At 39.4% G+C, this 27,081-nt stretch overlaps 1 protein-coding gene across 1 annotated transcript in view; it reads right to left on the bottom strand.

Annotated features, from left to right (window-relative positions):
* Nucleotides 1-6,502: 6,502 nt before the first annotated feature.
* Nucleotides 6,503-27,081, bottom strand: part of LOC124622409 (differentially expressed in FDCP 6 homolog) — a 118,627-nt gene continuing 98,048 nt past the window's right edge. The window contains exon 10 of the mRNA XM_047148100.1: nucleotides 6,503-7,005. Coding sequence (XP_047004056.1) covers nucleotides 6,862-7,005 — 144 coding nt within the window. The 3' untranslated portion in view covers nucleotides 6,503-6,861. The remainder of the gene's footprint in view (nucleotides 7,006-27,081) is intronic.

Genomic DNA, 27,081 nt, shown 5'->3' with positions numbered 1-27,081 from the left:
TCCTCACAGTATGTCTGTAAATGTTAAAACAACACTGCTACAGCAGGTAATATACCCAATACACATGAGTAGAGAGACCATTTAAAATCAGTACAATGGAGAGATTCTGACAGTAAAACCACGCCTTAACTGGAAGACATCCTGAGTATTGCTTCCTCCTGATTTGAGATCCTGGGAACTCTGAATGTTCATTTATATTATGTCTACATGACAAACTTATCTTGAAAGTTACATAATGTCATTATCATACTGTGAAACAATACTACTAATACACCCTAAAAACAGAAGGTACCTGAAAGAACCAAACTGATACCACGTATTACAGGTAAATTCAATCAAGAAAACAAACAAATTATGAGACAGAACTGCTAGTCAGTAATTTACCTTCACAAATGGTAAATGTATGGTACTGCTGACAGACACACATGAAAGTGTAACAGATACACTCTCTAGTTTTTGAATTATTTCATTCTCCAATCTTAAATCCTATAAATAGTTATACTAAACAATAATCTCAGTTATCAGTAAATATAAATGAACAAACTCCATAACAAGACTATTGAGTTTTCCAGCACGAGGTTACGAATACAAAATTTTCATTTAAATCACAGGCTATAATACACAACAATGTATGTGCCATTTTGTTACATAAAGATGTGTAGAAACAAAGTCCCTGGAGAACAAATAGACTATACGAAGGATGAGAGAAAGGTATGGCAAGAGAGCAAGCTGTGTGCAAGTGGGAGGAGAGAGGCCAGATCAGTCAGAACAGGACACCGGCTCTTCATTGTGGTGATAGGTGAGTGCTCAGAGTGCCACAAGTAACTGGTGAAGGAAAGATGAAAGCAGTAGTGTTTGCTGACACTATGACCTTAGGTAATGACTGACTGAAATGGGGGTAAGGACAAGAAGGCAAATGGGTAGCACAGAGAGAAAATATTGAAGGCAGAAGATCAAATATGCAGAAAGACGAAACCTTATGAAAAATTGATGGGTAACACACAAGATACTTAACCTGAATGATGAAATGACAAAATATAAAAATGCAGCAAAATAAGCAGGCGAAAGAGAAAAATGTCTAAAAAATTAGAATGACAAAGTGCAAACTGCCTAATCAGGAACAGCTACATGAAAAATGTGAGGCTGTATGCACAACCATGACTAGGGGAAAGACGGATGCCACCAACAGAAAAATTGAAGAGACCTTTGGTGAAATGAGAAGCAACTGTATGAATATCTAGAACTGAGATGGCAATCTGGTACTCAGAAAAGAAAGGATAGCTGAAAGGTGAAATGACTACGCAGAAGTGCTATAAAAGGGAAATTAGTGCAAAGGTAATATTACTGGAATGGAAGATATGATACTGCAAGAGGAATTTGAAAGAGCACTGAAATATGTAAGTTGAAATGAGGCCCACAGAGCAGACGACATTCCCTTAAAATTACTGAGGTCCTTGGGACAGCCAGACATGACAACACTATTCCACCTGGTGAGCAAGATATATGAGACAGGTGAAATACCCTCAGCCTTCAAGAGGAATATAATAACCCCAATTTCAAAGAAATTCCACAGGTGTGGATACTACCAAACCATCAATTACATAAGCCTTGATTGCAAAATACTGACGGAATTATTCACACAAGAGTGGAAAAATTGGTAGAAGCCAACCTGAGGGAAGAATTGGGTTGGATTATGGAGAAACATACCAACACAGGAGGCAATACTCACCTCGCAACTTCTCTTACAAAATATATTGAAGATAGACAAACCTCTGTTTGCAGCATTTTTAGATTTGCAGGAAGCCTTATACAACATTGGCTGGAATACATTCTTTAACATTCTGAAGGTAGCAAGGGTAAAATACAGTAAGAGACAGGTTATTTATAACTTGTACAAAAACCCACTACAGTTATAAGACTTAAGAGACATGAAAGAGACGCAGTGGTTGACAAGGGAATGAGGCATGGTTGTAGCCTACTGTGGTTAATATTCTATCTGTGCACTGAGCAAGTACAGGAAGAAAACCAAGAATAAATTTGGACAGGGAATTTACATTTGGGGAGAAGAAATCAAAACTTTCAGGTTTGCCAGTAACACTAATTCATCAGTGATGCCAAAGTATTTTGAAGAGCTGTCGAATGAAACAGATATAGTCTCGATAAGAGATTGTAAGATGAGTGCCAACAAAATGAAATTTAGTCAAATTAAATCAACTGATGCTGAGGGAGCTAGATTAGGAAATGAGAAACTAATAGTAGTAAACAAGTTTTGCTATTTGTACAGCAAAATAACTGATTATGGCCGAAGTGAAAAGTGATAAAATGCAGGTTAGCTATCGAACAAAAAACATTTTTGTAAAAAAGGGGAATTTGTTAACATTTAATACAAATTTATGTGGCAGGAGTTCACACAAGAAGAGAAAAGAAGCTTTTGAAATGTGGTGCTACAGAAATATGCCAAAGATCAGATGGATAGTCTGAGTAACTAATGAAGAGGAACTGAATTGAACTGGGTAAAAAAAGAAATTTATGGCACAATGTGACTAAGAGAAGGCATCAGTTAATAGGACACATCTTGAAGCGGCAAGGAATCGTCAATTTGGTAATGGAAGGAAGTGTGGGTGGGTAAACTGTGGAGGGAGACCAAGAGATGAATACAGTAAGAAGGTTCAAATAGATGTAGGTTGCAGTGATTGTACAGAGATAAAGAGGCAGCACCAAAACAGTCTTCAGACTTAGGCCACTGCCGACAACAAAAACAACAACAAATCTGACAAGAGTATATGTCCTAAGGAGAAAAATGAGTAAACACCACCAGGCAATTCGAGTGTGTCCACTATTAAAATGCTACAGAAATAATTAGGAAGTTGCTGTATCTGGTAATTACAATAGTGATCTCAAAATAGTTCTAATAAAGAGCAATTAGAGTTACTGATGACCAACTTTGGGTTTTTCCCACAGTAACATTCTCAACAAGGAAAGGACACAGCCCAACAGCAATTAATAATTAATTTCAAAATCCTATTGTATTTCAAGAAACAAATGTGAGACCCATAATAAACAATTGGTTGACAGTGATGGCTAAATGTCAGGATTAATCCAGCCATCACCAATCAGTTTTAGCTAAGAAGGTAAAAGCATACAATATTATGAAAACGAAAGTTGGTACTCACCATGTAGTGGAGATGCTGAGTCGCAGACAGGCACAACAAAAAGACTGTCACAAATTAGCTTTTGGCCAGAATGGCCTTCATCAAAAATACACACCCCCTCCCCACATCCTGGGCAGTGTAGCTTCACCTGCCAAAGATTGCAGTCATGTGTTTGTGAGCTGCGTGAATGCGTGCGTGTGTGTGTGTGTGTGTGTGTGTGTGTGTGTGTGTGTGTGTGTGTGTGTGTCTTGTTTTGATGAAGGCCATACTGGCCGAATGCTAATTTGTGACAGTCTTTTTGTTGTGCCTATCTGCAACTCAGCATCTCCGCTATATGGTGAGTAGCAACTTTCCTTTTCATAATATAGTTAAGAGGGTAGTTTGAAAAGTTCTTGGAATCACCACGAGAGGTCTGTGCTAGTGCAATGAGTTGTTTGTGTGATATTCATTGGATTGTTGCCTGTAAACACGTGCCACGTCAGTGCTCTTGGAAGAGAGCTGCAGTGGTGATGTGGCTCTGTTGTTGTTCCCGTGTAGTGATTTGTGAAGATGGAAAAAAATTGAGATTCAGGCAGTGATTAAGTACTTCATATAGAAAGGTATGAAAGCAAAGGACATTCAAGCCGATTTCCAGAACACACTGGAGGACTCTGCTGCTTTGTATTCAACTGTTGCCAAGAGGACAAATGAATTTAAATTTGGTAGGGAGAGCTTAGATGATGATCTGCACAGTGGTCGGCCAAGATGTGTCACTACTCCAGAAATCATTCCAAAAGTGCACAAAAGATCATGGAGGACATGCCGACTGAAAGTGCGTGAAATTGCTTACAGTTGCCAGATGTCATCTGAAAGGGTATATCACATTTTAACTGAAGAATTAGAAATAAAAAAAAATATCTGCAAGATAGGTGCCCTGAAATTAAAAAATTTATCTGCAAGATAGGCGCCGTGACTCTTGACGCTGGATCAAAAATGCGTGAGAATGGACATGCCAAAATTATACGAACTAAGGTATGAATTGGTGCCACACCTGCCTTATTCACCTGATATGGCTCCATCAGACTTCCATCTCTTCCCAAAACTGAAAATTTTGCTTGGTGGACGAAGATTCATTTCAAACGAAGAATTGATAGCCGGAGTTGACAACTATTTTGCAGGCCTGGAGGAAACTCATTTTCGACATGGGAGCAAGGCACTTGAACATCATTGGACCAAGTGCATTAATCTACAAGGGGACTACATAAAAGTTTCATAGAATCATAAATACTGACTCAGTCATCCTTACTCAGAGAGTATTAACTAGACAAACTATGGGAAGATATTTACCGAGAACCTACAGCACACAAGAAATTTAATGGCTTCCTAAAAATATTTTAACAACAGTGTAATCCAGTTCTGGTCATGGACAAACACACTGAACCCTGAGAGAACATCTGGAATCAAATTATCAAGTGGTATGAAGAGAGAACTTTATTTAGTACAGAACACAAATTCTAACCAAGACATAAAGGTGAACTATAAACATTACACCAAAATTCTTCACTGTGTCAGTAAAATTACCATGAACTATGTACAAAAAATAGAGAATTCCAAGAACATAGCAGAGGCAATTTGGAACATTATTAGAAATGAAATGAACAAATCTGGCAAGGCATATGATATTCAACTCCCTGTCGATTATTATCAGTGAGGTAGCTGATGTCAAATTCAAATCATGGGACATTAAATTCAATATAAACTTCACATCAGCAACTGAAAACAAGGGAAAAATATTCCATTGAAAGCGCACCTATTACTTAGGGAAATATTGCACCCATTACTAGAAATCTTCAGATTACAAAAACCAATTCTTACTGAGATGACAATCCCCTTTCCTGGTTCATCAAATAGAAATACAATAGAAATATCAGTATGACAAATAGCTTCTGTGAGAAGTTAAATATCCAGTTTGTCATGGATTAATTATTTTGAAAATGGCTATTCATTACTGCACGCAGCTCCCAAAGTTGAAGTAGCGTCAGTAGTCATTGGATCATGCCAACTGAGGGCCTCCAGCATATTTAAGTAAGCACAAGGCATTGTCAAGAAACTTCTCATTCAGAGAATTGAGTAACTGTAATTTCAGATTCTGGACGAATAAGGAAAAAGTAAACTTACTGTAATCAAGCATATGTTGCTAATTTATAACATGCACCACAAAGGCATACAGTAAAAATTTTTCTAGATTTCCATAAACAAATTCTCACAACAAAATAAGAATATCATTGTAATTAACGAAAATGTTGAATGTAATTTATGAGGCAATAGATACTTTTAAAAAATCCATTTTCAGATTTATCCACACAAATTTCTCATTTTAGTTCAAAAAATGGCTCTGAGCACTATGGGACTTGACATCTGTGGTCATCAGTCCCCTAGAACTTAGAACTACTTAAACCTAACTAACCTACGGACATCACACACATCCATGCCCGAGGCAGGATTCGAACCTGCGACCGTAGCGGTCGCGCGGTTCCAGACTGTAGCGCCTAGAGCCGCTTGGCCACTCCGGCCGGCCTCATTTTAGTGCTATCAACATTAACTACTGCCAACTTACTACATAACAGTGGTGCCGATATATAAAATATCTTGTACTATGCGACCATTATCTTTTTCTATTTAATGATATAATATATAAAGTTACAGAGTTTTCACTAAATGTGAAAATTCTTCACGTCTGGAGTAGCACAGTGATGACGAAACAAGAATTCATTGCAATTAAGATATTCATTCATCACATACTGTATATAACTAAAAATATCAACAGACCATTGTTTGTTAAAATTTTGCTTGTAATAGCTCCCACAGTTATTAATCTTTTCCTAAGACTGAGATTCAAACTGTCTTCTACAATTATTTATCATGTTCATTTTAATCACCTGTTTCATTCATCCCACATTGTCAGTAATTCTCATATTTGTTTCGTTTACAAACAATGTAATACGTTCACAATTACACAAATCATCATATTAGGTTTGCCCTAAATGGGCAGCATTATAAATGCATCTAAGAGATAACTGGTCCATCAAACTATTTGTTTCTGACATCTCAATTTTCTTCTCATTCAACATTTGAATCCACTCCACGTGCCAGTACAAAGAACTTGGCATATTCAATATCATACACATTGCTCTTACTACTGAAGAGAAGCTAATAAGAAGAAGATCCCAATGCCGAAAGAAGCTTGTTCTTTCAAAAAAAACTCCGTAACAAGATGTACCCCTCAATCCCATTCTTCGCCAACAAAAGTCACAGATTGACCTGAGAGTTTTACGATACTACTTTTGTGAAATATGTGGAGGCAAGTTTCATGACAATGAGTTAATAAATTTGCACATTCTATATGCAACCATTACAACAACTCCAAAATTTCACACCTAAAATCTTGCATAACACAAATGAAGCATAACACACACTGAAATACGACTCCAGCAAGTTGTCTTCCCAATTTTCTGTCTGGAGAAGGTGGGGGTTAGGAGGAGGAGGGGAGAGGGGAGGTGCGAGGTAGGAGGGAAGAGGTAGTGTGAGGGGGGACTGGACTATGGCTGAAGAGTGGGAGGTATGAGGCATAGATTATACTCATTCTTATCCTCTAATATATTCTACTCGTTAGGTTTAACTTTGTGACCCGCTGACAAAAGTATACATATTACTGCCAATCCAAGCCTGGTCAGGATTCTGCATTCTGTTGGCCTTTAGAACGGAAGCTCTTAGCCCCTCTAACTTGTATGTGAGTAGGTCTTTCCTTAGTCGAGGGCATAAATGAAAGGGCACGTCTTATTCTATCTGGCTCTCGAATTTGTGGAGATATCACCTGCAAAAAAAGAGCAGAAAAACTGACATTAAATTTGAGCAAAGCAAACCACAAAGGGTAAACAGTTTTTCATTAGCTCAAGAAATTATTTGTAAGCACCTGTAATGTCTGCCTGTTTTATGCTACAACAAAGCTTCGTTAATGTCCTCATTACCTTACAAACACGTCTTTATTCTTTAAAAATATCAAGAATTGTATTACAGCCCTCTCTTTCGTTCAGTCATTAAATTCTCTTTTAAGAGACTTCTTTTTTAGGAGCTACCAAGTTATCAGCCATTATGGGCTGTACAAAATTTCTTGTGTTAATTTGACAGTAAAATTAGCTGGAAGAATTTTGAATAAACATGACATACATCCAATATTTAAATTTATATACATATATTTGAAATTGGAGTAAACTTACATTTATTTTCACATTTCTTCACTCTATCTCACATAAATAATGGACCAAAACTGAACCTGACTGGAGCTTAATGATAAGTAAAGTAAAACAGTACCGCAAGATCAGATGGGACACAACGACGGGTAGGTTCATCCACTCTAATTGGAAAGGCCTTTCTTTCTCTGCACAAAATGGCACCTTTCCTTCCCAAACTGTGTGAGCTGTCTTTCAGTATAATTCACGAGTACTGGTGACCTGACATGAACTCTATAGATGTAGCAGTCAGGGCGAACAGGCTTAGATGGTGGGGTCATGTTACACGCATGGGAGAAGCAAGGTTACCCAAGAGACTCATGGGTTCAGCAGTAGAGGGTAGGAGGAGTTGGGCCAGACCGAGGAGAAGGTACCTGGATTCGGTTAAGAATGATTTTGAAGTAATCGGTTTAACATCAGAAGAGGCACCAATGTTAGCACTGAATAGGGGATCATGGAGGAACTGTATAAGGGGGGCTATGCTCCAGACTGAACGCTGAAAGGCATAATCAGTCTTAAATGATGATGATGATGATGATGATGATGATGATGATGATGATGGTGACCTGACAGTCCTATGATGAAAGAAGGGAGAAGGTGAAACCAGTTCTCGCACGTAGCCTACTCATCTCACATAGTACTGACCACCTGCAAAGTTTGCAAGATTAACAGTGTCACATTCCTTCACTTCACGGGAGTGTGGTAGGGTTTGAAGGATGGTGGCACAAAGTCTGAGGATCAGTAATATCTCCTGCACTTAATGGCCATGTACCAGTGACAAAAAGTCTTCCATCTCCAGGAATTGAACCGGCTATCCCAGGGTTTAGCACCAAAGCAAAAGTATATGAGTGTAGATACAGAAGCTGGGGGCTCAATGCTGACTGACTGTAATAGCGACCTTGCATGACTGACTGACTGACTGACACACACACACACACACACACACACACACACACACACAGAACGCCCGTTTAAAAATTTGTGTAGGGAAATTTTTACACACTGTTAAAGTACAGACCACTTGCAGTTTAAATAATAAAATAACAGACAGGAATTGCAAGCAATAGTTATGTATATTCGGCAGTCGAGCTATTTTAATTCCATTTTATTAGTACATTCTTCAAATGGCTTTATAACTGGGTTCTCATTTTATGAGTAGGGATTTGAATGCATTTATTTCTCCCACATTTTCTACAAAAGCTCACCAAGATTACTCTATAAGTGAAGACATAAATAGCATGTTTTCCAGTAACAGTGCAGGGTGTATCAAAAACAATCATCAGATTTGGCACGTCTATATTTCTGAAACTAATAAACATATACTTTGAAGACAGTTTTTAATCTTCAAATTTTAATTTTAAAGATCGCTGATAATGTTTTCAATGATTTTATAACAAACATATACGATGAATTTTTGACACTCAAATTTTTTTTCATACCTTTTCATAGGTGTTCAATGTGAGTTGCAGAAAGGCACAACAGAAAGACTCTCAGAAAGTTAGCTTTTGGACAACAAGACCTTTGCTAAAAGTAGGCAAACATACACATATGCACACACTCACGCAAGCACAACTCACACACACGACCACAGTCTCTGGAAGCAGGACCCAGACTGTGAGCAGCAGGGCATTATAGGTGAGTAATAGTATAGAGAAAAGTTAGAGATACAAAACGGAAATGCTAGATTTTCAAAAGATTTAAATTCTATGATTTGAACAGCCTGTGTTTCTTATAACAAAATTTACTAAACTACAAAATTTAGGAAAATGTGAAAGTGTTTACAAAGAAGAAAACTACGGTTTTATAATGAGGTATATCAATCCTATAACAGTTATTAGCAGCAATAAATTCTTGAGTGAACATTATTTTATTAACTCTTAAATACTGACTACATTACAATCTTTTCATACAGAATGTTTATATTATGGCCACCAATCAAATGTATTTTTTAAGCCTTATTGTTTAAAGAGTGATCCTGCAAGGTAAATCTGGCATTTCATGTAATTCCAATAAGAAAGAGGAAAAAATGCTATTTACATTAGGAGTGCTGTTAGGGCAACTGAAACTATTCCATCTTGCCACACTTCACACTGGAGGCGCACTTCCTAAAAGATCGAAACACATTATGGTAATACCCATCACAAAACTGAAGACAAGTGAGAAACCTCAAATTATAAATAAAGCTCGCTTCTCCCTGTGTTACTTAACAGAGAGGACAATATACAATCTCACAAGTTCAGTTCTGGTAGAAATAACTTAACAACAGGAAACATCACATCACAAATGATACCATACTGATGGAGCCTAAAACACACATTCTGGATGTCAAGACAGGAGAATAACTGAACAGGGTTGCAACTGCTTCATAGGAAACAGCTTAATTGTTAATCTTAGAAAAAATGGCTCTTACTGTGTGATTTCAGTGTAAGATTTGTTACAGTTACTAGAAATAGCACTTAATACGCAAACACTAAATAAAATTTTGTATGTGACATTCTTATGTAGCAATATGTATAACAAATTGAGGTGTCACAAGGATGCAGAGAAGTTAATCAGTTGTGTGCTTTTCACTTACACCCAAACCTTCAGATGTCAGACATTAGGATCAGTACCAAATGTTAGAATATCAACCAAAACACCAATATAGTTGGTGCTACATGCTGTCGTCCAGGAGACCATGTGTAAACAGTAAGTAATAAGTACCACATGACCTACACCACACAGGTAAAACGTATTTGTAAGCACCTATCATGTGGAGCTCCAGTGGTGAAGTCGATAGAGTGTTAGTTCATTGTACCAAGGATACCAGGTTCGAGCACTGGTCATGCCAGTTTTTGAATTGTAGTAGTGTGAAACTGTTATAAGGGACAATATGTACCTGACATGTAAAAGGACTGTCTGGAGTTTATAGATGTATGGCGGTGCTGCCACCTAGCAGTCTACTTCTACTACTACTACTACTACTACTACTACTACTACACAAAGTGAAAGTGGACTGCCGATAGAGCACTCCTATAAACTCTGAAAAGTCCTTTCACATGTCAGGAACATGTTGTGCCATACAATAGTTTCACACGTACTACAGTACAAAAACTGTCGAGACCAGGGATTGAACCCAGAACCCTTCATATGACAAACTAATGTTCTACTGACTTCCCCACGGGAACTTGACACAGCAGATGCTCACAATTGTGCTTTACCTGTGCACTATAGGTCATTTGGTACTTATTACTCATTGTTTACGCACATTCTCCTGGATGGCAACACACAGCACAAACTACACTGGCATTTTGGCTGACACTATCGATATACAACATATGGTACCAATCTAAGTGTCTGACATCTGGAGGTTTGGGTGTTGGAGAAATTACTTACTCAGTTGACATACTGACAGGGCTGCTAGCAAACTTCACATTCTTTCACACAATATTGCCCTATGACATCATCTGGGACAATGCCGCTAAAGCCAAATGACTGTAGAAATGACACTGTGTAACATCATAAGCTGCTGAAACTTCCTGGCAGATTAAAACTGTGTGCCCGACCGAGACTCGAACTCGAGACCTTTGCCTTTTGCGGGCAAGTGCTCTACCAACTGAGCTACTGAAGCACGACTCACGCCCGGTACTCACAGCTTTACTTCTGCCAGTATCTCGTCTCCTACCTTCCAAACTTTACAGAAGCTCTCCTGCGAACCTTGCAGAACTAGCACTCCTGAAAGAAAGGATATTGCGGAGACATGGCTTGGCCACAGCCTGGGGGATGTTTCCAGAATGAGATTTTCACTCTGCAGCGGAGTGTGTGCTGATATGAAACTTCCTGGCAGATTAAAACTGTGTGCCCGACCAAGACTCGAACTCGGGACCTTTGCCTTTCGCGGGCAAGTGCTCTACCAACTGAGCTACCGAAGCACGACTCACGCCCGGTACTCACGGCTTTACTTCTGCCAGTATCTCATCTCCTACCTTCCAAACTTTACAGAAGCTCTCCTGTTGTTTCTCCACCAGCACTTGCCCGCGAAAGGCAAAGGTCCCGAGTTCGAGCCTTGGTCGGGCACACAGTTTTAATCTGCCAGGAAGTTTCATATCAGCGCACACTCCGCTGCAGAGTGAAAATCTCAATCATAAGCTGCTGCTCAATTTCTTCTTTATTGTGTGATCAGTTTCAGTCAAAGATCAGTATCTAGTACAGTTTTTTTTTACTAACATTAAGACATCCATGTATACATCAAAAAACACAATGTAAAAACAACAACATTTGTAAATGATATTTAATAATGCAGCGACAGACACATGGAGTCATGAATCAAAGCCTGTGTTCACAAAGAAACATGCAGCAAGAATATTGCATAAAATACATCCGAACTCTGCAAATGAGTATCAGGAGCATGGCTGAGGATATTTAGCAATCAACAACACAAAAAGTGGGCCAAATCTGATTTCCAATGTGTAGCCCGCTTATATTGCCCCAAAGAAGTAACCACGGAAGGAATGTAATAAAGTTCAATGTAGAAGCGCTTATATTGCCCCCGAGAAGTAACCACAAAAGGAATGTAATAAAGTTCAATGTACAAGTGTGAAATATCATGAAGTAAAGTTGTGGTGATGGACGGGGAGTAGAATCCAGTGTCTATATGAATTGTTAACTAAGCACAATCAGAGGTCAGATATTAAATATGTTCACCAATAGTGTGATAATGGATTCCAGCACCTTTCAGTATCATCTTATAGTTATGAATAGACATGAAATATTTGTTGTTTCTCCACCAGCAGCAAATGTGCCTGTGTTCAGGCAGAGGTAACATAATGAATAGTTCTGTGCTGCCTGGGACTCCATTCCCGCACAAATCGTCATCGTTGACCCCACATGAAGAGGTGTCAACTACCGAATTTTATTTCACTAGTAATTAGGATCCCACCATTCAGAGAGACCTAGAGGAGATTGGCACTGTGAGCGAACAACGAAATGATGGAACAGAATCATCTCAAAGGGTTCAAATCCAGTGAAAAATTGGAATCTGAGCTCCAGTCCGGTGCTAATATTTTCAAAATCTAAAGGTCACTTAAAATAATAAATGAATATCCTATGACCCTACATGACAACTGGTTTGTGAACTAAACTAACGTTACTAGTGTAAGAAAGCTTACTGGAGATAAGAGTTTCTGCAAGCACAGACTTTCACCTCTGACAGCAAAACCTTACTCAACTCTGTTCGAATCAGTAGTGAATGGACATGTTTAATGTTGATTTAGAACCATGGCACAGTTCTGTGTTCTTTACATGGCATTACTGTAGGAGAAGAGGGTATGTTTGTGGCTGTTAGAAACTGGTACCCCCAGCAGGAGTGGAACCCACACCCTAGCCATTACAAGCTAGCCTCAGTCCATCCAACCAACCAACCACAGAATTTCATATGTGCTCGTATTATGTTACTGTCATATTGGGGTATGCAGTGCACAGTACGAAAATTGTCAACTTCCACTTGAACTGCAGTTGTGAATAACTTGTTCGTGGTCTAGTAGTCAATGTCGTGCAGTGCGAAAGCAAAGCTGTGATCTCAAAACTGTCCATTTCCTTTTAAGCTGTACTCTGTCTGTCTCTGTCTGTCTGCTGAAAGCGTGACTCTGACAGAAGGTCAGAGACAAGTTTCATTCATCTTCTAACCAGCCAGTAATAGAAAAATCTTGGAGAAACACGTTTGTGAAAGGAGTTGTGAATGTCTGTCATGGTAAGACTATTTCAGCGTCATGTTCTGTGGTGATTTTCTACGGCAGGTTGCTATAAGTATATTGAACTATGGTCTTATTTTGTTCCAATTTGTTCAAGGTCATGCCATGACAGCCCATTTTTGAAGAGTTATGAAGAGTGTTGTTTATGCAGTAGAGAACAGAGTCTAAAATGGAGTAACTTCTTAACATTTGTGACATTATGTTCTGTTTATGTTGCAATCGAGATAATCACACTGTATTGCTTCAAATATGGTCATCTTGAGATAAATTAATCACCACATTCAGAAAGAAAAACAGGCGATGATGAAGGATGTTTCTGCGATTTGCTATTATGGTCAACGACAGTGTATCCACAAATTGGGAAGTGTGACGACCACTTAATCTTCATTCGATACTTGCCTTCAGTATTCATTCTGAGAATAAAAGAAAGGAAGGAGGATTACGGTACGACATCTTGTCAAAAATGAGATTACACGCAAAACAAAATCTCAATTTAGAAAGGATGGGGAAGGCTAACCAAAGACTCCATTTTATTGGCAGGACACTTTGAAAATTTAACAGATCTTTAGCCATCCACGGCTCATATTCATCCCATTAATTACATTTCATCTTCTATTACAGTAGTGCCACCTCATTTTGTTCTTCCATTTACTGGCGTCACTAACTTCCTGCCGTACTTGCCCGTGAGTGGTAGCAGCAGCACGTATCGATAAGCGCACTGTCGTACCATCTGCAGAGGGACTGATGACCAATAGTATTTCCGGGTCATTGTGAGTCGTGTAGTGAGTGGGAGATGCACCAGCAGTGCAGTCGCGACGGAGCAACAGTCGCGGAAGAACCAGTAGTCAAGAAGGTCAGTTGGTGTGGGGCAGCAAGCAAGCCCCACCTTTGCATGGAGTCGGGCTGGAGCTGCTGGCGGCGTGCACGTGCAGTTGGAGTGTGAGGTGCTGCTCGCAAGTGCTACGAAGTTTGTCACCCACCGATCTTGGACATGAAAGTTGAGTCCTCACTTAACTTACTATAGAGCCTCAACTGTTTACATTTCTTCATTTGATACTGGTTGTGGCTTTTTGGGACATTCCCATGAGCAACAACATGTGTGTATTTAAGTCGGCTAACATTCCAGCCATCTTCCTGTGAAATTTAACTTACTTTATTCCCTGTTATGGAAGTTAACCAGAGTTATCTTCTGCCTTGTGGCTGTTGACGTTCCGGTTACGTACCTACTCTAGTCTTCCTTGGCTGGTGGTTGACGTCATTTTGGGCAGTGTATTTTCCTCGTCATGTTGTTGCTGTCCAGCATGGGGTGTAGTCCGACAGCTGAGGTGTTGCTGGTCGTTATGGGTGCCAATATTGTGTGTGTCGTGTATTGAAATCTTGTGGTCGTTTTGCTGGATGTGTGGAGCAGAGCTGATTTGGTTGATTGGTTGGCTGGCTGCCTGTCTGTTGGGTTCCCTTCAGATTCAGAAGTCGTTGGACAGACTGCCTGTCTCACCTAAACGGGAGTTAGTGTTACAATCCCAGGCCAACCCTTGGAAACTTCTGAGCGGCGTTCCTTGTGTGTGATATAGTAATTTCCCTGTTTGGATTTTAGTTATTTCGTGGACGTGTGGCTTTCAGCCGAGTATCAATATCTCTTAAATTAATGTTTTTGTCTTGCCCTTAACCCATGAGATTGTTATATTGGGCCTTCAGCTGAATTTTACTGCAGAGGTTTTAAGATAAGGCCTTCTGCCTTTTACACTGAAACTCTTTCTAGGCCTTAAGCCGTTAAACATATTTTGTTGATATGTGGCCTTCAGCCGAGTATTAATATCTCTTCAATTAATGTCCTTGTCTTGCCCTTAAGGCTATTGCTATTCTTTATTTTATATGAAATTTTTTAAGATACTGCCTCCTGCCCTTTAAAATTGAAACTCGACTTCTAAGGCCCAAGCCGTTAAATTATTTGCTGGTGAGTGACCTTTATCGGAGTTTTAATAGCTCTTAAATTAATCTTCTTCTCTTGCCCTTAAAGCATAAGTTTGTTATGCTTTTGAACGGGGCCTTCTGCCCAATTTGCATAAGGCCTTCTGCCTTTTGATTGAAACTCCTCTTATTAATTAATATGCGACCTCCAGTATAGCTCCATTAAAATTAAATTGCAAAGGCCTTCAACCAATTAGATTTAAGATTTAGGAAATATTCTTGGGTGAAACCTACAGAAGAACCTTGTATTTCAATTCTGCTTAAGCCTTACATCTTGGATTTTGAATGTGACCTTCAGCCGATCTAAAGTTAATCAAAGGAAGTCAATTAAAGTTTTGAGTGTTTTGCATCCTTGTTGTAATAATGTATGTTGATAAATACAGTTTGTATGTTGACTGCAACTGACAGGAACTCATTTTGCCCCCTTTCCACAACCTAATATGCTCTGCTCTGCTAGCCCAGGCATTTCAGATCTACTAAGGAGACTGCCTATACTACGCTTGTCCATCCTCTTTTAGAACACTGCTGTGCAGTGGTGGATCCTTACAAGATAGGACTAATGCAGTACATCGAAAAAGTTCCAAGAAGGGCAGCACGTTTTGTATTATCACAAAATATGGGAGAAAGTGTCACTCAAATGATACAGGATTTGGGGTGGACATCATTAAAACAAAGGTATTTTTCATTTCAGAGCTATCTTCTCGTGAAATTCCAATCACCAACTTTCTCCTCCGAATGTGAAAATATTTTGTTGACGCCGACCTACATAGGAGGAAATGATCACCATGATAAAATAAGGGAAAGCAGAGCTCATATAGAAAGATATAGGTGTTTGCTATACGAGATCGGAATAATAGAGAATTGTGAAGGTGGTTCGATGAACCCTCTGCCAGGCACTAAAAGTGATTTGCAGAGTATCCATGTAGATGTAGATGGAGACGCAGATGTAGATGAAGTTATCTGTGCCCCTTCAAAGGATTGACCTGATATTTGACATAATACGAGTAGATTTAAGAAGTTACCATAAACCTAAATCAGTGCAGAAGAAAGTAGTAAGTAAGCCACGAATGCTTCACAGGGATGTGTCCTTCACAGTTTACATTTTGCCAAAAAATACAATGCCCTGCAGTTGCAGCTAAACAAATGCAAGCTGGAAGTCAGCACCAAGGAACTCGATTGGCAAACATGCCTACAGCAAGTATTCTAATCAGGCACCCGCATGTGCTTACCTTTCCCACCCCTTATCAAACAACTACCAAGAAAGCTAGTTTTTATTTTCTTTTCTTTGTTTTGTTTTGGTAATTACACTTTAAATGTGGCTTAACTCAGAATCAGCAGTTTGCTGTTTGCATGGGATCGAACAACTAGCTATGCATCATCAGCAGGTTTTCAATAACAAAGTGAAGTATATTGTTGACAATTTATCTGATATTTGTGTCCATTTTGTTCAATAAACTAACAGGAAACAATACTGATATGCACTACACTAGTACAAGTGATGTCTCATCATAATACACTGAAGAGCCAAAGAAACTAGTACACCTGTGTAATATTGTGTAGGGTCCCTGCGAACATGCAGAATGCCGCAACACGATGTGGAATGTACTCGACTAATGCCTGAAGTAGTGCTGGAGGGAATTGACACCATGAATCCTGCAGGGGTATCAATAAATCTGTAAGGGTACAATGGGGTGGAGGTCTCTTCTGAACACAACGCTGCAAGGCATCCCACGATGTTCATGCCTCTGGAGCCACTGTGTAGCAATTCTAGACATGTAGGGTGTTCACACTGTCCTGCCGGAAGTGCCCAAGTATGTTGGAATGCACAATGGACATGAATGGATGTAGGTGATCAGACAGGATGCTTCTGTATGTGTCACCTACCAACATCATACCTTGACGTATCAGGGGTCCCGTATCACTCCAACTGCACACGACTCTCACCATTACAGAGCCTCCACTAACATGAACAGTCCCCTGCTGACATGCAGCTTCCACGGATTGATGAGGTGGTTTCCATACGCGTACACGTCCATCAGCGCGATACAATTTGAAACAAGACACAGCCAATGAGGCGACATGTTTCCACTAATCGACAGTTCAATGTCAGTGTCGATGGGCCCAGGCGAGACATAAAGCTTTGTGTCGTGCAGTTGGGTTGGGTTGTTTGTGGGAGGAGACCAAACAGCAAGGTAATTGGTCTCATCGGATTAGGGAAGGATGGGGAAGGAAGTCGGCCGTGCCCTTTCAAAGGAACCATCCGGGCATTTGCCTGGAGCGATTTAGGGAAATCACGGAAAATCTAAATACAGATGGCCGGATACGGAATTGAACCGTCGTCCACCCAAATGCGAGTCCAGTGTGCTAGCAACTGCGCCACCTCGCTCGGTGTCTCATGCAGTCCCCGAGGGTACGTGAGTGGGGCATCAGCTCTGAAAGTGCATATTGATGATGTTTCATTGAATGGTTTGCATGCTGACACTTATTGATGGCCCAGCACTGAAATCTGCAGCAATTTGTGGAACGACTGCACTTCTATCACGCTGAATGTTTCTCTTTAGTCGTCGTCGGTCCCATTCTTACACAATCTTTTTCCAGCTCCATCAATGTCAGAGATTTTATGTTTTATTGGATTCCGATATTCACAGTACACTCGTGGAATGGTCATATGGGAAATCCCCACTTCATCGCTACCTCAGAGATGCTGTGTCCCATTGCTCATGCGGTGACTAACACCGTGTCCAAACTCACTTAAATCTTGATAACCTGCCATTACGGTAGCAGTAATCGATCTAATAACTGCCCCAGCCACTTGTCTTATATAAGTGTTGCTGACCACAATGCTTTATTCTGCCAGTTTAGATACCTCCATATTTGAATACGCATGCAGTTTCTTTGGAGCTTTAGTGTGCCATACAATGAATTATCTTAATTAAACGTGAAGTCTTTTGTACCAGACTAAAATGTAAAACAACAGTGTGGCTGTGAGAGTAGTTGCTGTATGACACACAGTTAACAGAGTATTCATTGATATGATTTCATTAACATATTTGTGTATTTTCAGCAGCAGTTCCACAGTATTTTATGCTTCTTACCTCTAAATCAACTGGATGCTGAACATAACGAGACGTCTTATGACAAAATTTCTGAAGATGTCGCTCTGAGTGAATCTTGCAAGATTGTCGCTTCAGGATGCAACAAAACTGTCACAGCATCACCAGACACATCCCACCATGTTTAATGAGCCTACTGTAGTCGGACGCAGGACGGTTATGTTTCTACAGGCAATGTCTTTCTTTAGTGGGCTAACAGTTTAGAAGTGAATCTTGTGCATCAATGATGCAGCAGCTTATTTACTTTTCCAATGACCACGTGAGGAATATGCTAGAAGGAGAATGGAATGTCCACGGACTAGCGTAATACATATAAAACAAAATACAATGTAATCCACTGAGTTGCAAATCCATTTAATAGACACTGACATTTAGTGGGATGTGTGAACAAATACTTTGTTCCAACGTAATGAAATACCCCAGAATATACCACCTATTGACATCAAACAGCATGGCTTTGGAAAGTGTTACTCTTGTGAGACACAGCTGGCACTATTTGCATGACGTACTGCATACAGGGGCTCTCACATTGATTCAGTATTTATATAGTTCCAGAAAGGCTTTTGATATCATTCATCAGAGGCAGCTTCCAGTCACACTGCTTTCCTATGGACTACGCCTCAGTTATGCAACTGGATTTGCGATTTCCTGTCTGAAAACTCACAATTCGAAGTAGCTGATGGGACATCACCTAGTGAAATGAAAGTGATGAATGTCATTCCACATGTAAAGTGATGTAGACATTCTGCTACTTATAATATATATAAACAATTTAGCAGACAATCAAAACATTTTTCTTAGATTTGTGGCAGGTACTGCAGCTGTCTAGTAAACTACTGAGAAGAGCAAAGCTAATTGCAAAATGATGTTGGAAATACAGTGCAGAACATGGCAACTGATGCTAAACAATAAAATGTGTGAGGTTCCCCATATTATTACTAAGAAGCTTTGAGAAAGCGATAAGTAAAACAAATTTGAGTGTTATATATCTAAATAAAGTCCTAGGGGTTACAAAAATAAACAAAGTAACTGGAAAACGTCACATGTTAAGGTGAAGATGAAACTAATTTTGGGTTTTTGCCACAACCCTTAGAAGACCCAAGAATTCTACTAAGGAATCTGCAAGTACTTGAGTTATTCAACCTCTTCTGGAATATTGCTGAGCACTGTGCAATCATTACCCGATGGGATTGATGGAGAACATTGAAAACATGGAAAGAAGGCAGACAATTCTGTAGTATCGTGAATTAGGGGAGAGAGTGTAGCAGATGTTTTTCTTTTTTCCCCCTGAGATTTTAGGGGGAGGGGGCTGGGGGACGAGTTGGGGACACGGTATTAAAACAAACACTTTTTCACTGTAGCACATTATTTCCATGACATTCAATCACCATCTCTCTTCTCCAAATGCAAATAAATTTTGTTGCCACTGCCTTGCAAAGGATAATGGTAGAACAGTAATACCATAGGAGAAATCAGAAAATAGAAATTTTGGTGTTTACTATTCTCGAGCTTCGTACATGAGTGGAATGGTCAAGAAAATGAAGCAATTCTGTGAACCCTTCATGAAACACTTAACAGTGAATTATAGAGTAGTCATGTATTGTTTGCAAAGTAAATGAAGTGCCTCAGCAGAACGTAATTTCCATCAAGCAGCAATTAGTGTTTCAGAGACAATGAGTGCACTTTATAAGTTCTCAGAATGTGAATGATATACTAGGTGCACACAAATATTTGGCAAGGTTGACACCAAATTGTTTGCTTTTACAACCCACTTAGTTGTGTTGGTAGAATACATATTTTCTTAAGGTGAGTTCTAATGCAGAGCACTTACAAGAAAGAATAATTTCCTGCATCATGCAATTGCTAGCTAGATAGAATATTTTGTGGTAGCTACATTTATCATTGGTGTATTCTTTAACTTATTTTTCATTAAAGATTTGAATGAAATGTCAAAAGCAGATGTGCCTGCTCATTTCAGAGCAAAATAGCTCTAGTTGCACTAGCTTATATAACAGATTTGGATAGGGTGGCTGAAACATTTGATCCTTCATGGAGTGAGCGCAGCTTTGCGGTCTGGGCTCGTACCATCCATGGCTCGCGAGCTACTGGTCAGCCGGGCTGGCCAGTTGCAGCCTGACGCCGAGGGGACAGATCAGCTCAATGTAGAGTCATCACCCTTACTGAAGATAGTGAATGTTACAACAGAGAAACTGGCAGAAGGTATGGCACGTCATATACCACTGCAATGAGATGGTGAAGGAACTGCCTTGAAAGAGGCACTACCAACAGAGCTCCTGGCTCAGGCAAAAAGAGAGAGAGCTCACAACATGAGGACAGGAAGCTAGTGTCTCAGAGCAGAGAAAATCCCATTCTGAATGTGAAGCAGTAGTGGTGGGAGACCAATTTCCCCAGCTCCAGTGACACAAATCGCTGATGGATGAGGGACCCTGAACTGCACACATGATGATCCAGTGTGAAACGAGAGTTCAGCAGAGAATCTTTTATACTGGCTCGCATTTGTAGAGCTCCATATGAGTACGTCACGGGAAAACAACATTTTCGCTGACAAGGTGTTTCCCACCAGTAACAGTGGTCCAAACATTTATACAGGCCATAAGGGACAAACTGTCGACGCAAATATGTAACCACGATAAGAAGAGATGGGTGGCTATCTGTTTCCTGCTCGGGATAGATTTCTGCGAGAGAAGCAGGAATTCTTCACAGGATGGAGTGAACTATCAACTGCGAGCAGTGTGCCCACATGTTGGCAAACATAATGCTTCTGTCAGTGGGAATTCAGTACAGAGAAGAGGACTTTGCATTGCGAGGACTGTTCTCCCATTCACAAGTCTGCATTTGTTCAGCAGCAGTTCTCCAAGGTTGGCATCAGTGTGACAGAATGGTCACCACAGGCTGCTGACACGAACCCTACAAAAAACATATGGGCTGAGGTCATTAGAATATTAACAGAGAACTGGCCACAAACCGACTGACTATAGCTGACACTCCTTGGGACAGCATTCTTGAAGCCTGGAAGGAAGTTGCTTCTTCAGGCTGTCACAGCGAACAGCTTATAGATTATATGCAAAATAACGTGCGATTTTGGATAAAATATTAGAGTCCTTCAAAGTTTTGTTATATGGTCTTTTTCTTCATTTATCCACATTGAGAGCCAGTGGAAGATCACTTGGCAACAGATAAAATACAATTTGAGTTTGTTTTCCTTCGAGTTGCTTTTTTAATTGAAGTGAATTTCTTTTGAATTTACAGTCTGCTAAATACTCTATTTTTATTTCAATTATACTCTGTCTAGATACTTAACGAAGTAATCAGTTTAGATGGACGCTTTAAAAATATTTTGTGTTATTTCAAATACATCTCTCTCTTCTCCTCCATCCATTAATAGACGCATAATTATGCACATGATTTCATCATAACATGTGGAATAATCGGGTCTACTGCCCGATTATTCCACATGTCAAGATCTTGCCGGGAAAGCTTGAAGAGATTTCATCGTAATTTATTTATTGTTCATTTATCCTTCATTCTCTCTCTCTCTCTCTCTCTCTCTCTCTCTCTCTCTCTCTCTCTCTCTCTCTCTCTCTCTCTCTCGCCTATCTCACATTATCCATTCTCCCAAAATGTTATAAACAAATTCAGCAGTTTCCATTGAAACTACGCATTCTCATTTAATTTCTGCTTTCTTTACTGTTCTCTATCATTCCTCTAAAAACCTATGAAACCGCATTCTTTTATATCCCCTTACCTACAATGCATTCTTTGCTCTGAAAACATTCATCTACATGAATACTCTGCAATTAACAATTAGGTTCTTGGCAGAGGGTTCTGTGAACCACTGTCACCATTATTTGTCACTCTCAAAAAGAGTTTGGAAATAATGAACAACTAAACTTTACCATGCATTCACTGACGTCTCTTACTGCAATGGCCATGTCTCCTACGTATGTTTGGGGCCAATAAAATATTGTGGCATTCAACGGAGCACACTGGCGATTGGAATTTAGTGAAAACACCTCACCATAATGTAAAATGCCTTTGTTTCAATAATTTCCATCCTCACTCATTTACGATATCCATGACACAATGTTCCCTATTTCATGATATTAAAAAAAGAGCTGCCCTTCATTGAACTTTTTTGATGTCTTCCTTCAGTCCTACTTCGTAGGGATCCCGTAACACGTAGGAATACACACGAAGATGACTGACAAGTGTGTCATAGGCAGTCAGTTTAACTGATTTGTTGCATCTTCTACACATTCCATCAATAAAATTTGGTCTTTGGGTTTCCTTCCCCACGATATTTTTCATATGATGGTTCCAATGTAAGTCATTCATGATCGTAGGTCTTAGATATTTTGTTGAATGAACAACCTTTACATGTGACTGATTTATTCTGTAAGCAAACTTAAATGGAATTGTTTTGGTATTCATGCAGAGAACCTCACACATTTTATTGTTTCTGCAGCTTGAAGATAATTTTCATCATCATTTGGCAATTTGCTTTGCTCTTCTGAGGAGTTTACTAGACAGCAGAATCACTTTCCAAAAAGCTAAGAGAAACCTTCCGATTGTCTGCTAAATTGCTTTCATATATATTAGAAATAGCAGAATGTCTACATCACTTTACTTTTGGAATCAGTAGTCCATAGGAAAGGAATATGCCAGGAAGCCACTTCTGAGGAATGATACCAAAACCCTTTTTGGAACTATACAAATATGGATCTATATAAGTACAAATCCAATTTGAGAGCCCCTGTAGGCAGTACGTCATGCGATTAAAGTGCCAGCTGTGTCTCCAAATCCATGCTGTTTTAATGTCAATACGTAATACATTTTTGGGGTATTTCATTAACGTTGGAACAAAACAATTACAATCAATTTTTCACTCCTCGCTCTTGAATAATTTTAAGTACATTACAACAAACTTGTCATGTTTGAGTAAACTGCAAGTACAGGTCAATTCTCTACAAATTAAGACTTCCCAATTCAATGAGTCCAGGATCACTGTGACACTCTTGGTAAGAGTTTTCAGTGTTTAAAGGGTATAGATGAAACTATCAAGCAAAAATATCTACAGATTGACTACTTCTGATCTCAGATACACATATTTTATGGAATAAAATCGACTTACACACTTAGCACACACACATATTAGGGGTTAAAAATAAAAACAAGGATGATCAGTCACTACATCTAAAGCTTTTGTCTACAAGGTGCTCTGATTGACCTACACAAGACATTTGATTCTGTGAGTCATCGCATTGTAATACGTAAACTGAGGTGCCACGGCATTCAAGATACAGAACTCACCTGTACAGAATCTTGACAACAGGAAGCAGGTGGTACATTTTAATGGTATGAGCTCTGGATTCTGAGATGTTACAAGATGTGCGCCTAAAATTTCTGTACTGGGGCCTGTATTATTTATAATCTATATTAATGGCCTACTTAGTATCATGCTAAGTAAATCTGTTCTGTATGCTGATGACACCACTTTCATTGCAACTGGAAATGACAGAGGACCTACAGGATCAAAGAAAAACCAAAAGAATGTCCAATATCTGGTTTAGAGACTATGAACTAACTGCAAACCAGAAAAAAACTGAAATTGTAATTTTTAATTTATGCAATATCAACAACGATCGTATGTCGGTTAAACTTCTTGGTGTACCCTTTGATTCCAAAACTGACTTGGAATCTCCACATAGATTCTATATGCATTAAATTATCAAGAGTCATACACATGTTACATAAACTTAAAGAGCATGTGCAAGCAAAAATATGATGCCGAGCTCCTATTATGCATTTTTTCATAGCCACATAACATACTGCACTCTGTTTTGGGGCTGCTCCACTGGAGCAAAACGTGTTTTCATATCACAGAAAAAGTCTGTCACATGCGTAGCAGGTATTTTCAAAAGCAATATATCCTTTAGGCCACTTTCCAAGAAATTAGTTGTCACTGGTGTATCATTATTTACACTTAGTTGCCTAGTCCACACAAATGAAAACCACGAGATCTACAGATTAAGGCAAACACTCCATTGTCACAATATACACGACAAAGAGAAGATTGACCTTCACATGACTAAGCGAGACTCAGAATAGTCGTACATACCTCGGATTAAAACTGTTCAATGCACTGTCCATATAAGCTCATACTAACTCTTAAAAATCTTCAGAAATGCTCTACAAAACTGGCTTAAAAAGAAGTCTTTCTACACCATAGAGGTTTGATTGAGCAAAGGAATATCTGAAAGTTTAACTTATACTCACTGCATGTCTTTATGCAAATCTACATGATTTAACTATTTCTTTTATTATTATATGTACCATTATGTGTTATTCAATTTGCACAAACTATTAACATCAGTAGCATCCAAATTATTGAAGATCAAATAGATAAACAAACTGTGCAGCTAAGAAAAATCACTGAACTTATGAAGATACCATTAAATTCATGCCCACCAGTCCACTCAGGAAAAAAAATAATATGAAGTGTCTGCTACTTAATGTGACAGATTTAAGTTTTAGGAAAGAAGAAACATTGATTCTTAATATAGACTTTAAATATAATACAGCATCTACATTCCATACATTGGCTGATACTATAAAGTCAATTGCAGTAGGAATTATGGCCCAGACAAAACAGACAGAGATCACTCACTCACAAAATTAGTTCCCGTCTCAGTAAAAATATCAGTGCACACAAAAAATAACATATCACTAACAAAGACAAAGTAACAGTTACTAGTATTAGGAAGAAACTTGAAGAACACAACTCACTTGTAGTAAAGGTTCACAAAGGGAATGCAGTCAAAAAAAAAAAAAAAAAAAAAAAAAAAAAAATATTATTCTGCAGAACAACATTATTCAGAAAGACCTCTCTTAAATTTTCCAAAGACAAAAATTAAAGAAAGAATGAGTAAAGTCACCTATGCCCAAACCATACAAGACACAAGAGATGTTTAACAAGAAACACAAAGCACCCAAAATTCACAAGATACACACACTCATTAGGCCAACTGTAAAATCCTGAAAGAGACCACCATAAAAACTCAACAACAAATTATTGAATCTACTGAAAGGAGCTTATAAAATAAGAAATGACAGAATCATGAACACAGAGCTGCATTCAAAAAGGCAGTATTATACGAGAGTGATTTGAAAAGTTGTAGAATCACCACCAGAGGTGAATGCAATGAGTTAGTCACATGATATTCATTGGACTGTTGCCTGTAAACACGTGCCACATCAGTGCTCTTGGAAGAGAGCTGTGGCAGTGACGTGGCTCTGTTGTTGTTCCCACATAGTGATTTGCGAAGATTTAAAAAAAAAAAAAAAAAAAAAAAAAAAAAAAAAAAAAAAAAAAAAAAAAAAAAAAAAAAATCGAGATTCGAGCAGTGATTAAGTACTCTGTAAAGAAAGGTATGAAAGCAAAGGACATTCATGCCGATTTCCAGATTACACTGGGGGACTCTGCTCCTTCATACTGAACTGTTGCCACGTGGACAAATGAATTTAAATTTGGTCAGGAGAGTTTAGATGCTGATCTGCGCAGTGGTCAGCCAAGATGTGTCACTACTCCCGAAATCATTTCAAAAGTGCACTATGGTCATGGAGGATCGCTGATTGAAAGTGCTTGAAATTGCTCACGCTTGCCAGATGTCACCTGAAAGAGTATATCACATTTTAACTGAAAAATTAGAAATGAAAAAAATTATCTGCAAGATGGGTGCCATGACTCTTGACGCTGGATCAAAAACGCACGAGAATGAACATATAGGAACAATGTCTGGCCCGTTTTAGGAGAAACGAAAAAAATTTCTTGCATTGGTTTGTGACCACAGATGAAACTTGGGGTGCACAGAGACAAAACAACAGTTGGTTGGTTGGTTTGTGGGATTAAAGGGACCAGACTGCTATGGTCATCGGTCCCTCTTTCCAAAAAAACTAAAACCACCCACAGAGAATAAAAAACGAACAACAGGAAAGACGGCAGACGTCAGAGGACAAGAAATACTCCGACAGAGATGAGACAAAACAAATTAAAATCACACAGTGTGACGGTGGTTGGCCGACCATAGAGAAAAAAAGGAAAAGCCAACCACCAAGAACACATTACAAACTCAGTTTAAAATCGGAGGCCAAAAGCCAGAATCAACACTAAAAAACAGAAACACTCAGATTAAATGATAAAAACCCCCTGCCCGAATAAAACGCAAAACTAAGTCCACCATGGCAGAGTCATCTATTAAAAGGGCAGGGAGCGTGTCAGGCAGTGCGAACGTCTGCCTGAGCACAGCTAAAAGCGGACACTCCAATAAAATGTGGACCACTGTCAAAGCCGACAGAGAGGAGGGTCCTCCCGGTGCAGTAAGTAACTGTGCATCAGCCGGGAGTGGCCAATGCAGAGCCGACAAAGGACAACTGAGTCTCTGCGACTGGCTCGCATGGATGACCACCACACAGTCGTCGTCTCCTCGATCGCATGGAGTTTGTTAGGAGTGGGCAGACCGCGGCATTCAGCATCCCATAGCGCGAAAACTTTCCCGCTTAAGACTGCTCGCAAATCAGTCTTCGGGAGGCCAATGTCCAGGTTTGGTTCACTGGTGGCCTGATTGGCCAGGCGGTCAACATGTTCATTGCCCGGGATACTGACATGACCGGGGGTCCACACAAAGACCACAAAGCGGTCGCAACTGGCAAGAGTGTGCAGGGATTCCTGGATAGTCATCACCAGACGAGAACAAGGGAAACACTGGTCGATAGCTCGTAAACCGGTCAGGGAATCGCTACAGATAACGAAGGATTCACCTGAGCAGGATCA

Source organism: Schistocerca americana, chromosome 1 (genome assembly GCF_021461395.2).
Source record: "Schistocerca americana isolate TAMUIC-IGC-003095 chromosome 1, iqSchAmer2.1, whole genome shotgun sequence".
Classification (NCBI taxonomy): Eukaryota; Metazoa; Arthropoda; class Insecta; order Orthoptera; family Acrididae; genus Schistocerca; species Schistocerca americana.
The sequence above is the reverse complement of the archived record's forward strand: the minus strand, read 5'-3'. Positions and strand labels throughout refer to the sequence as shown.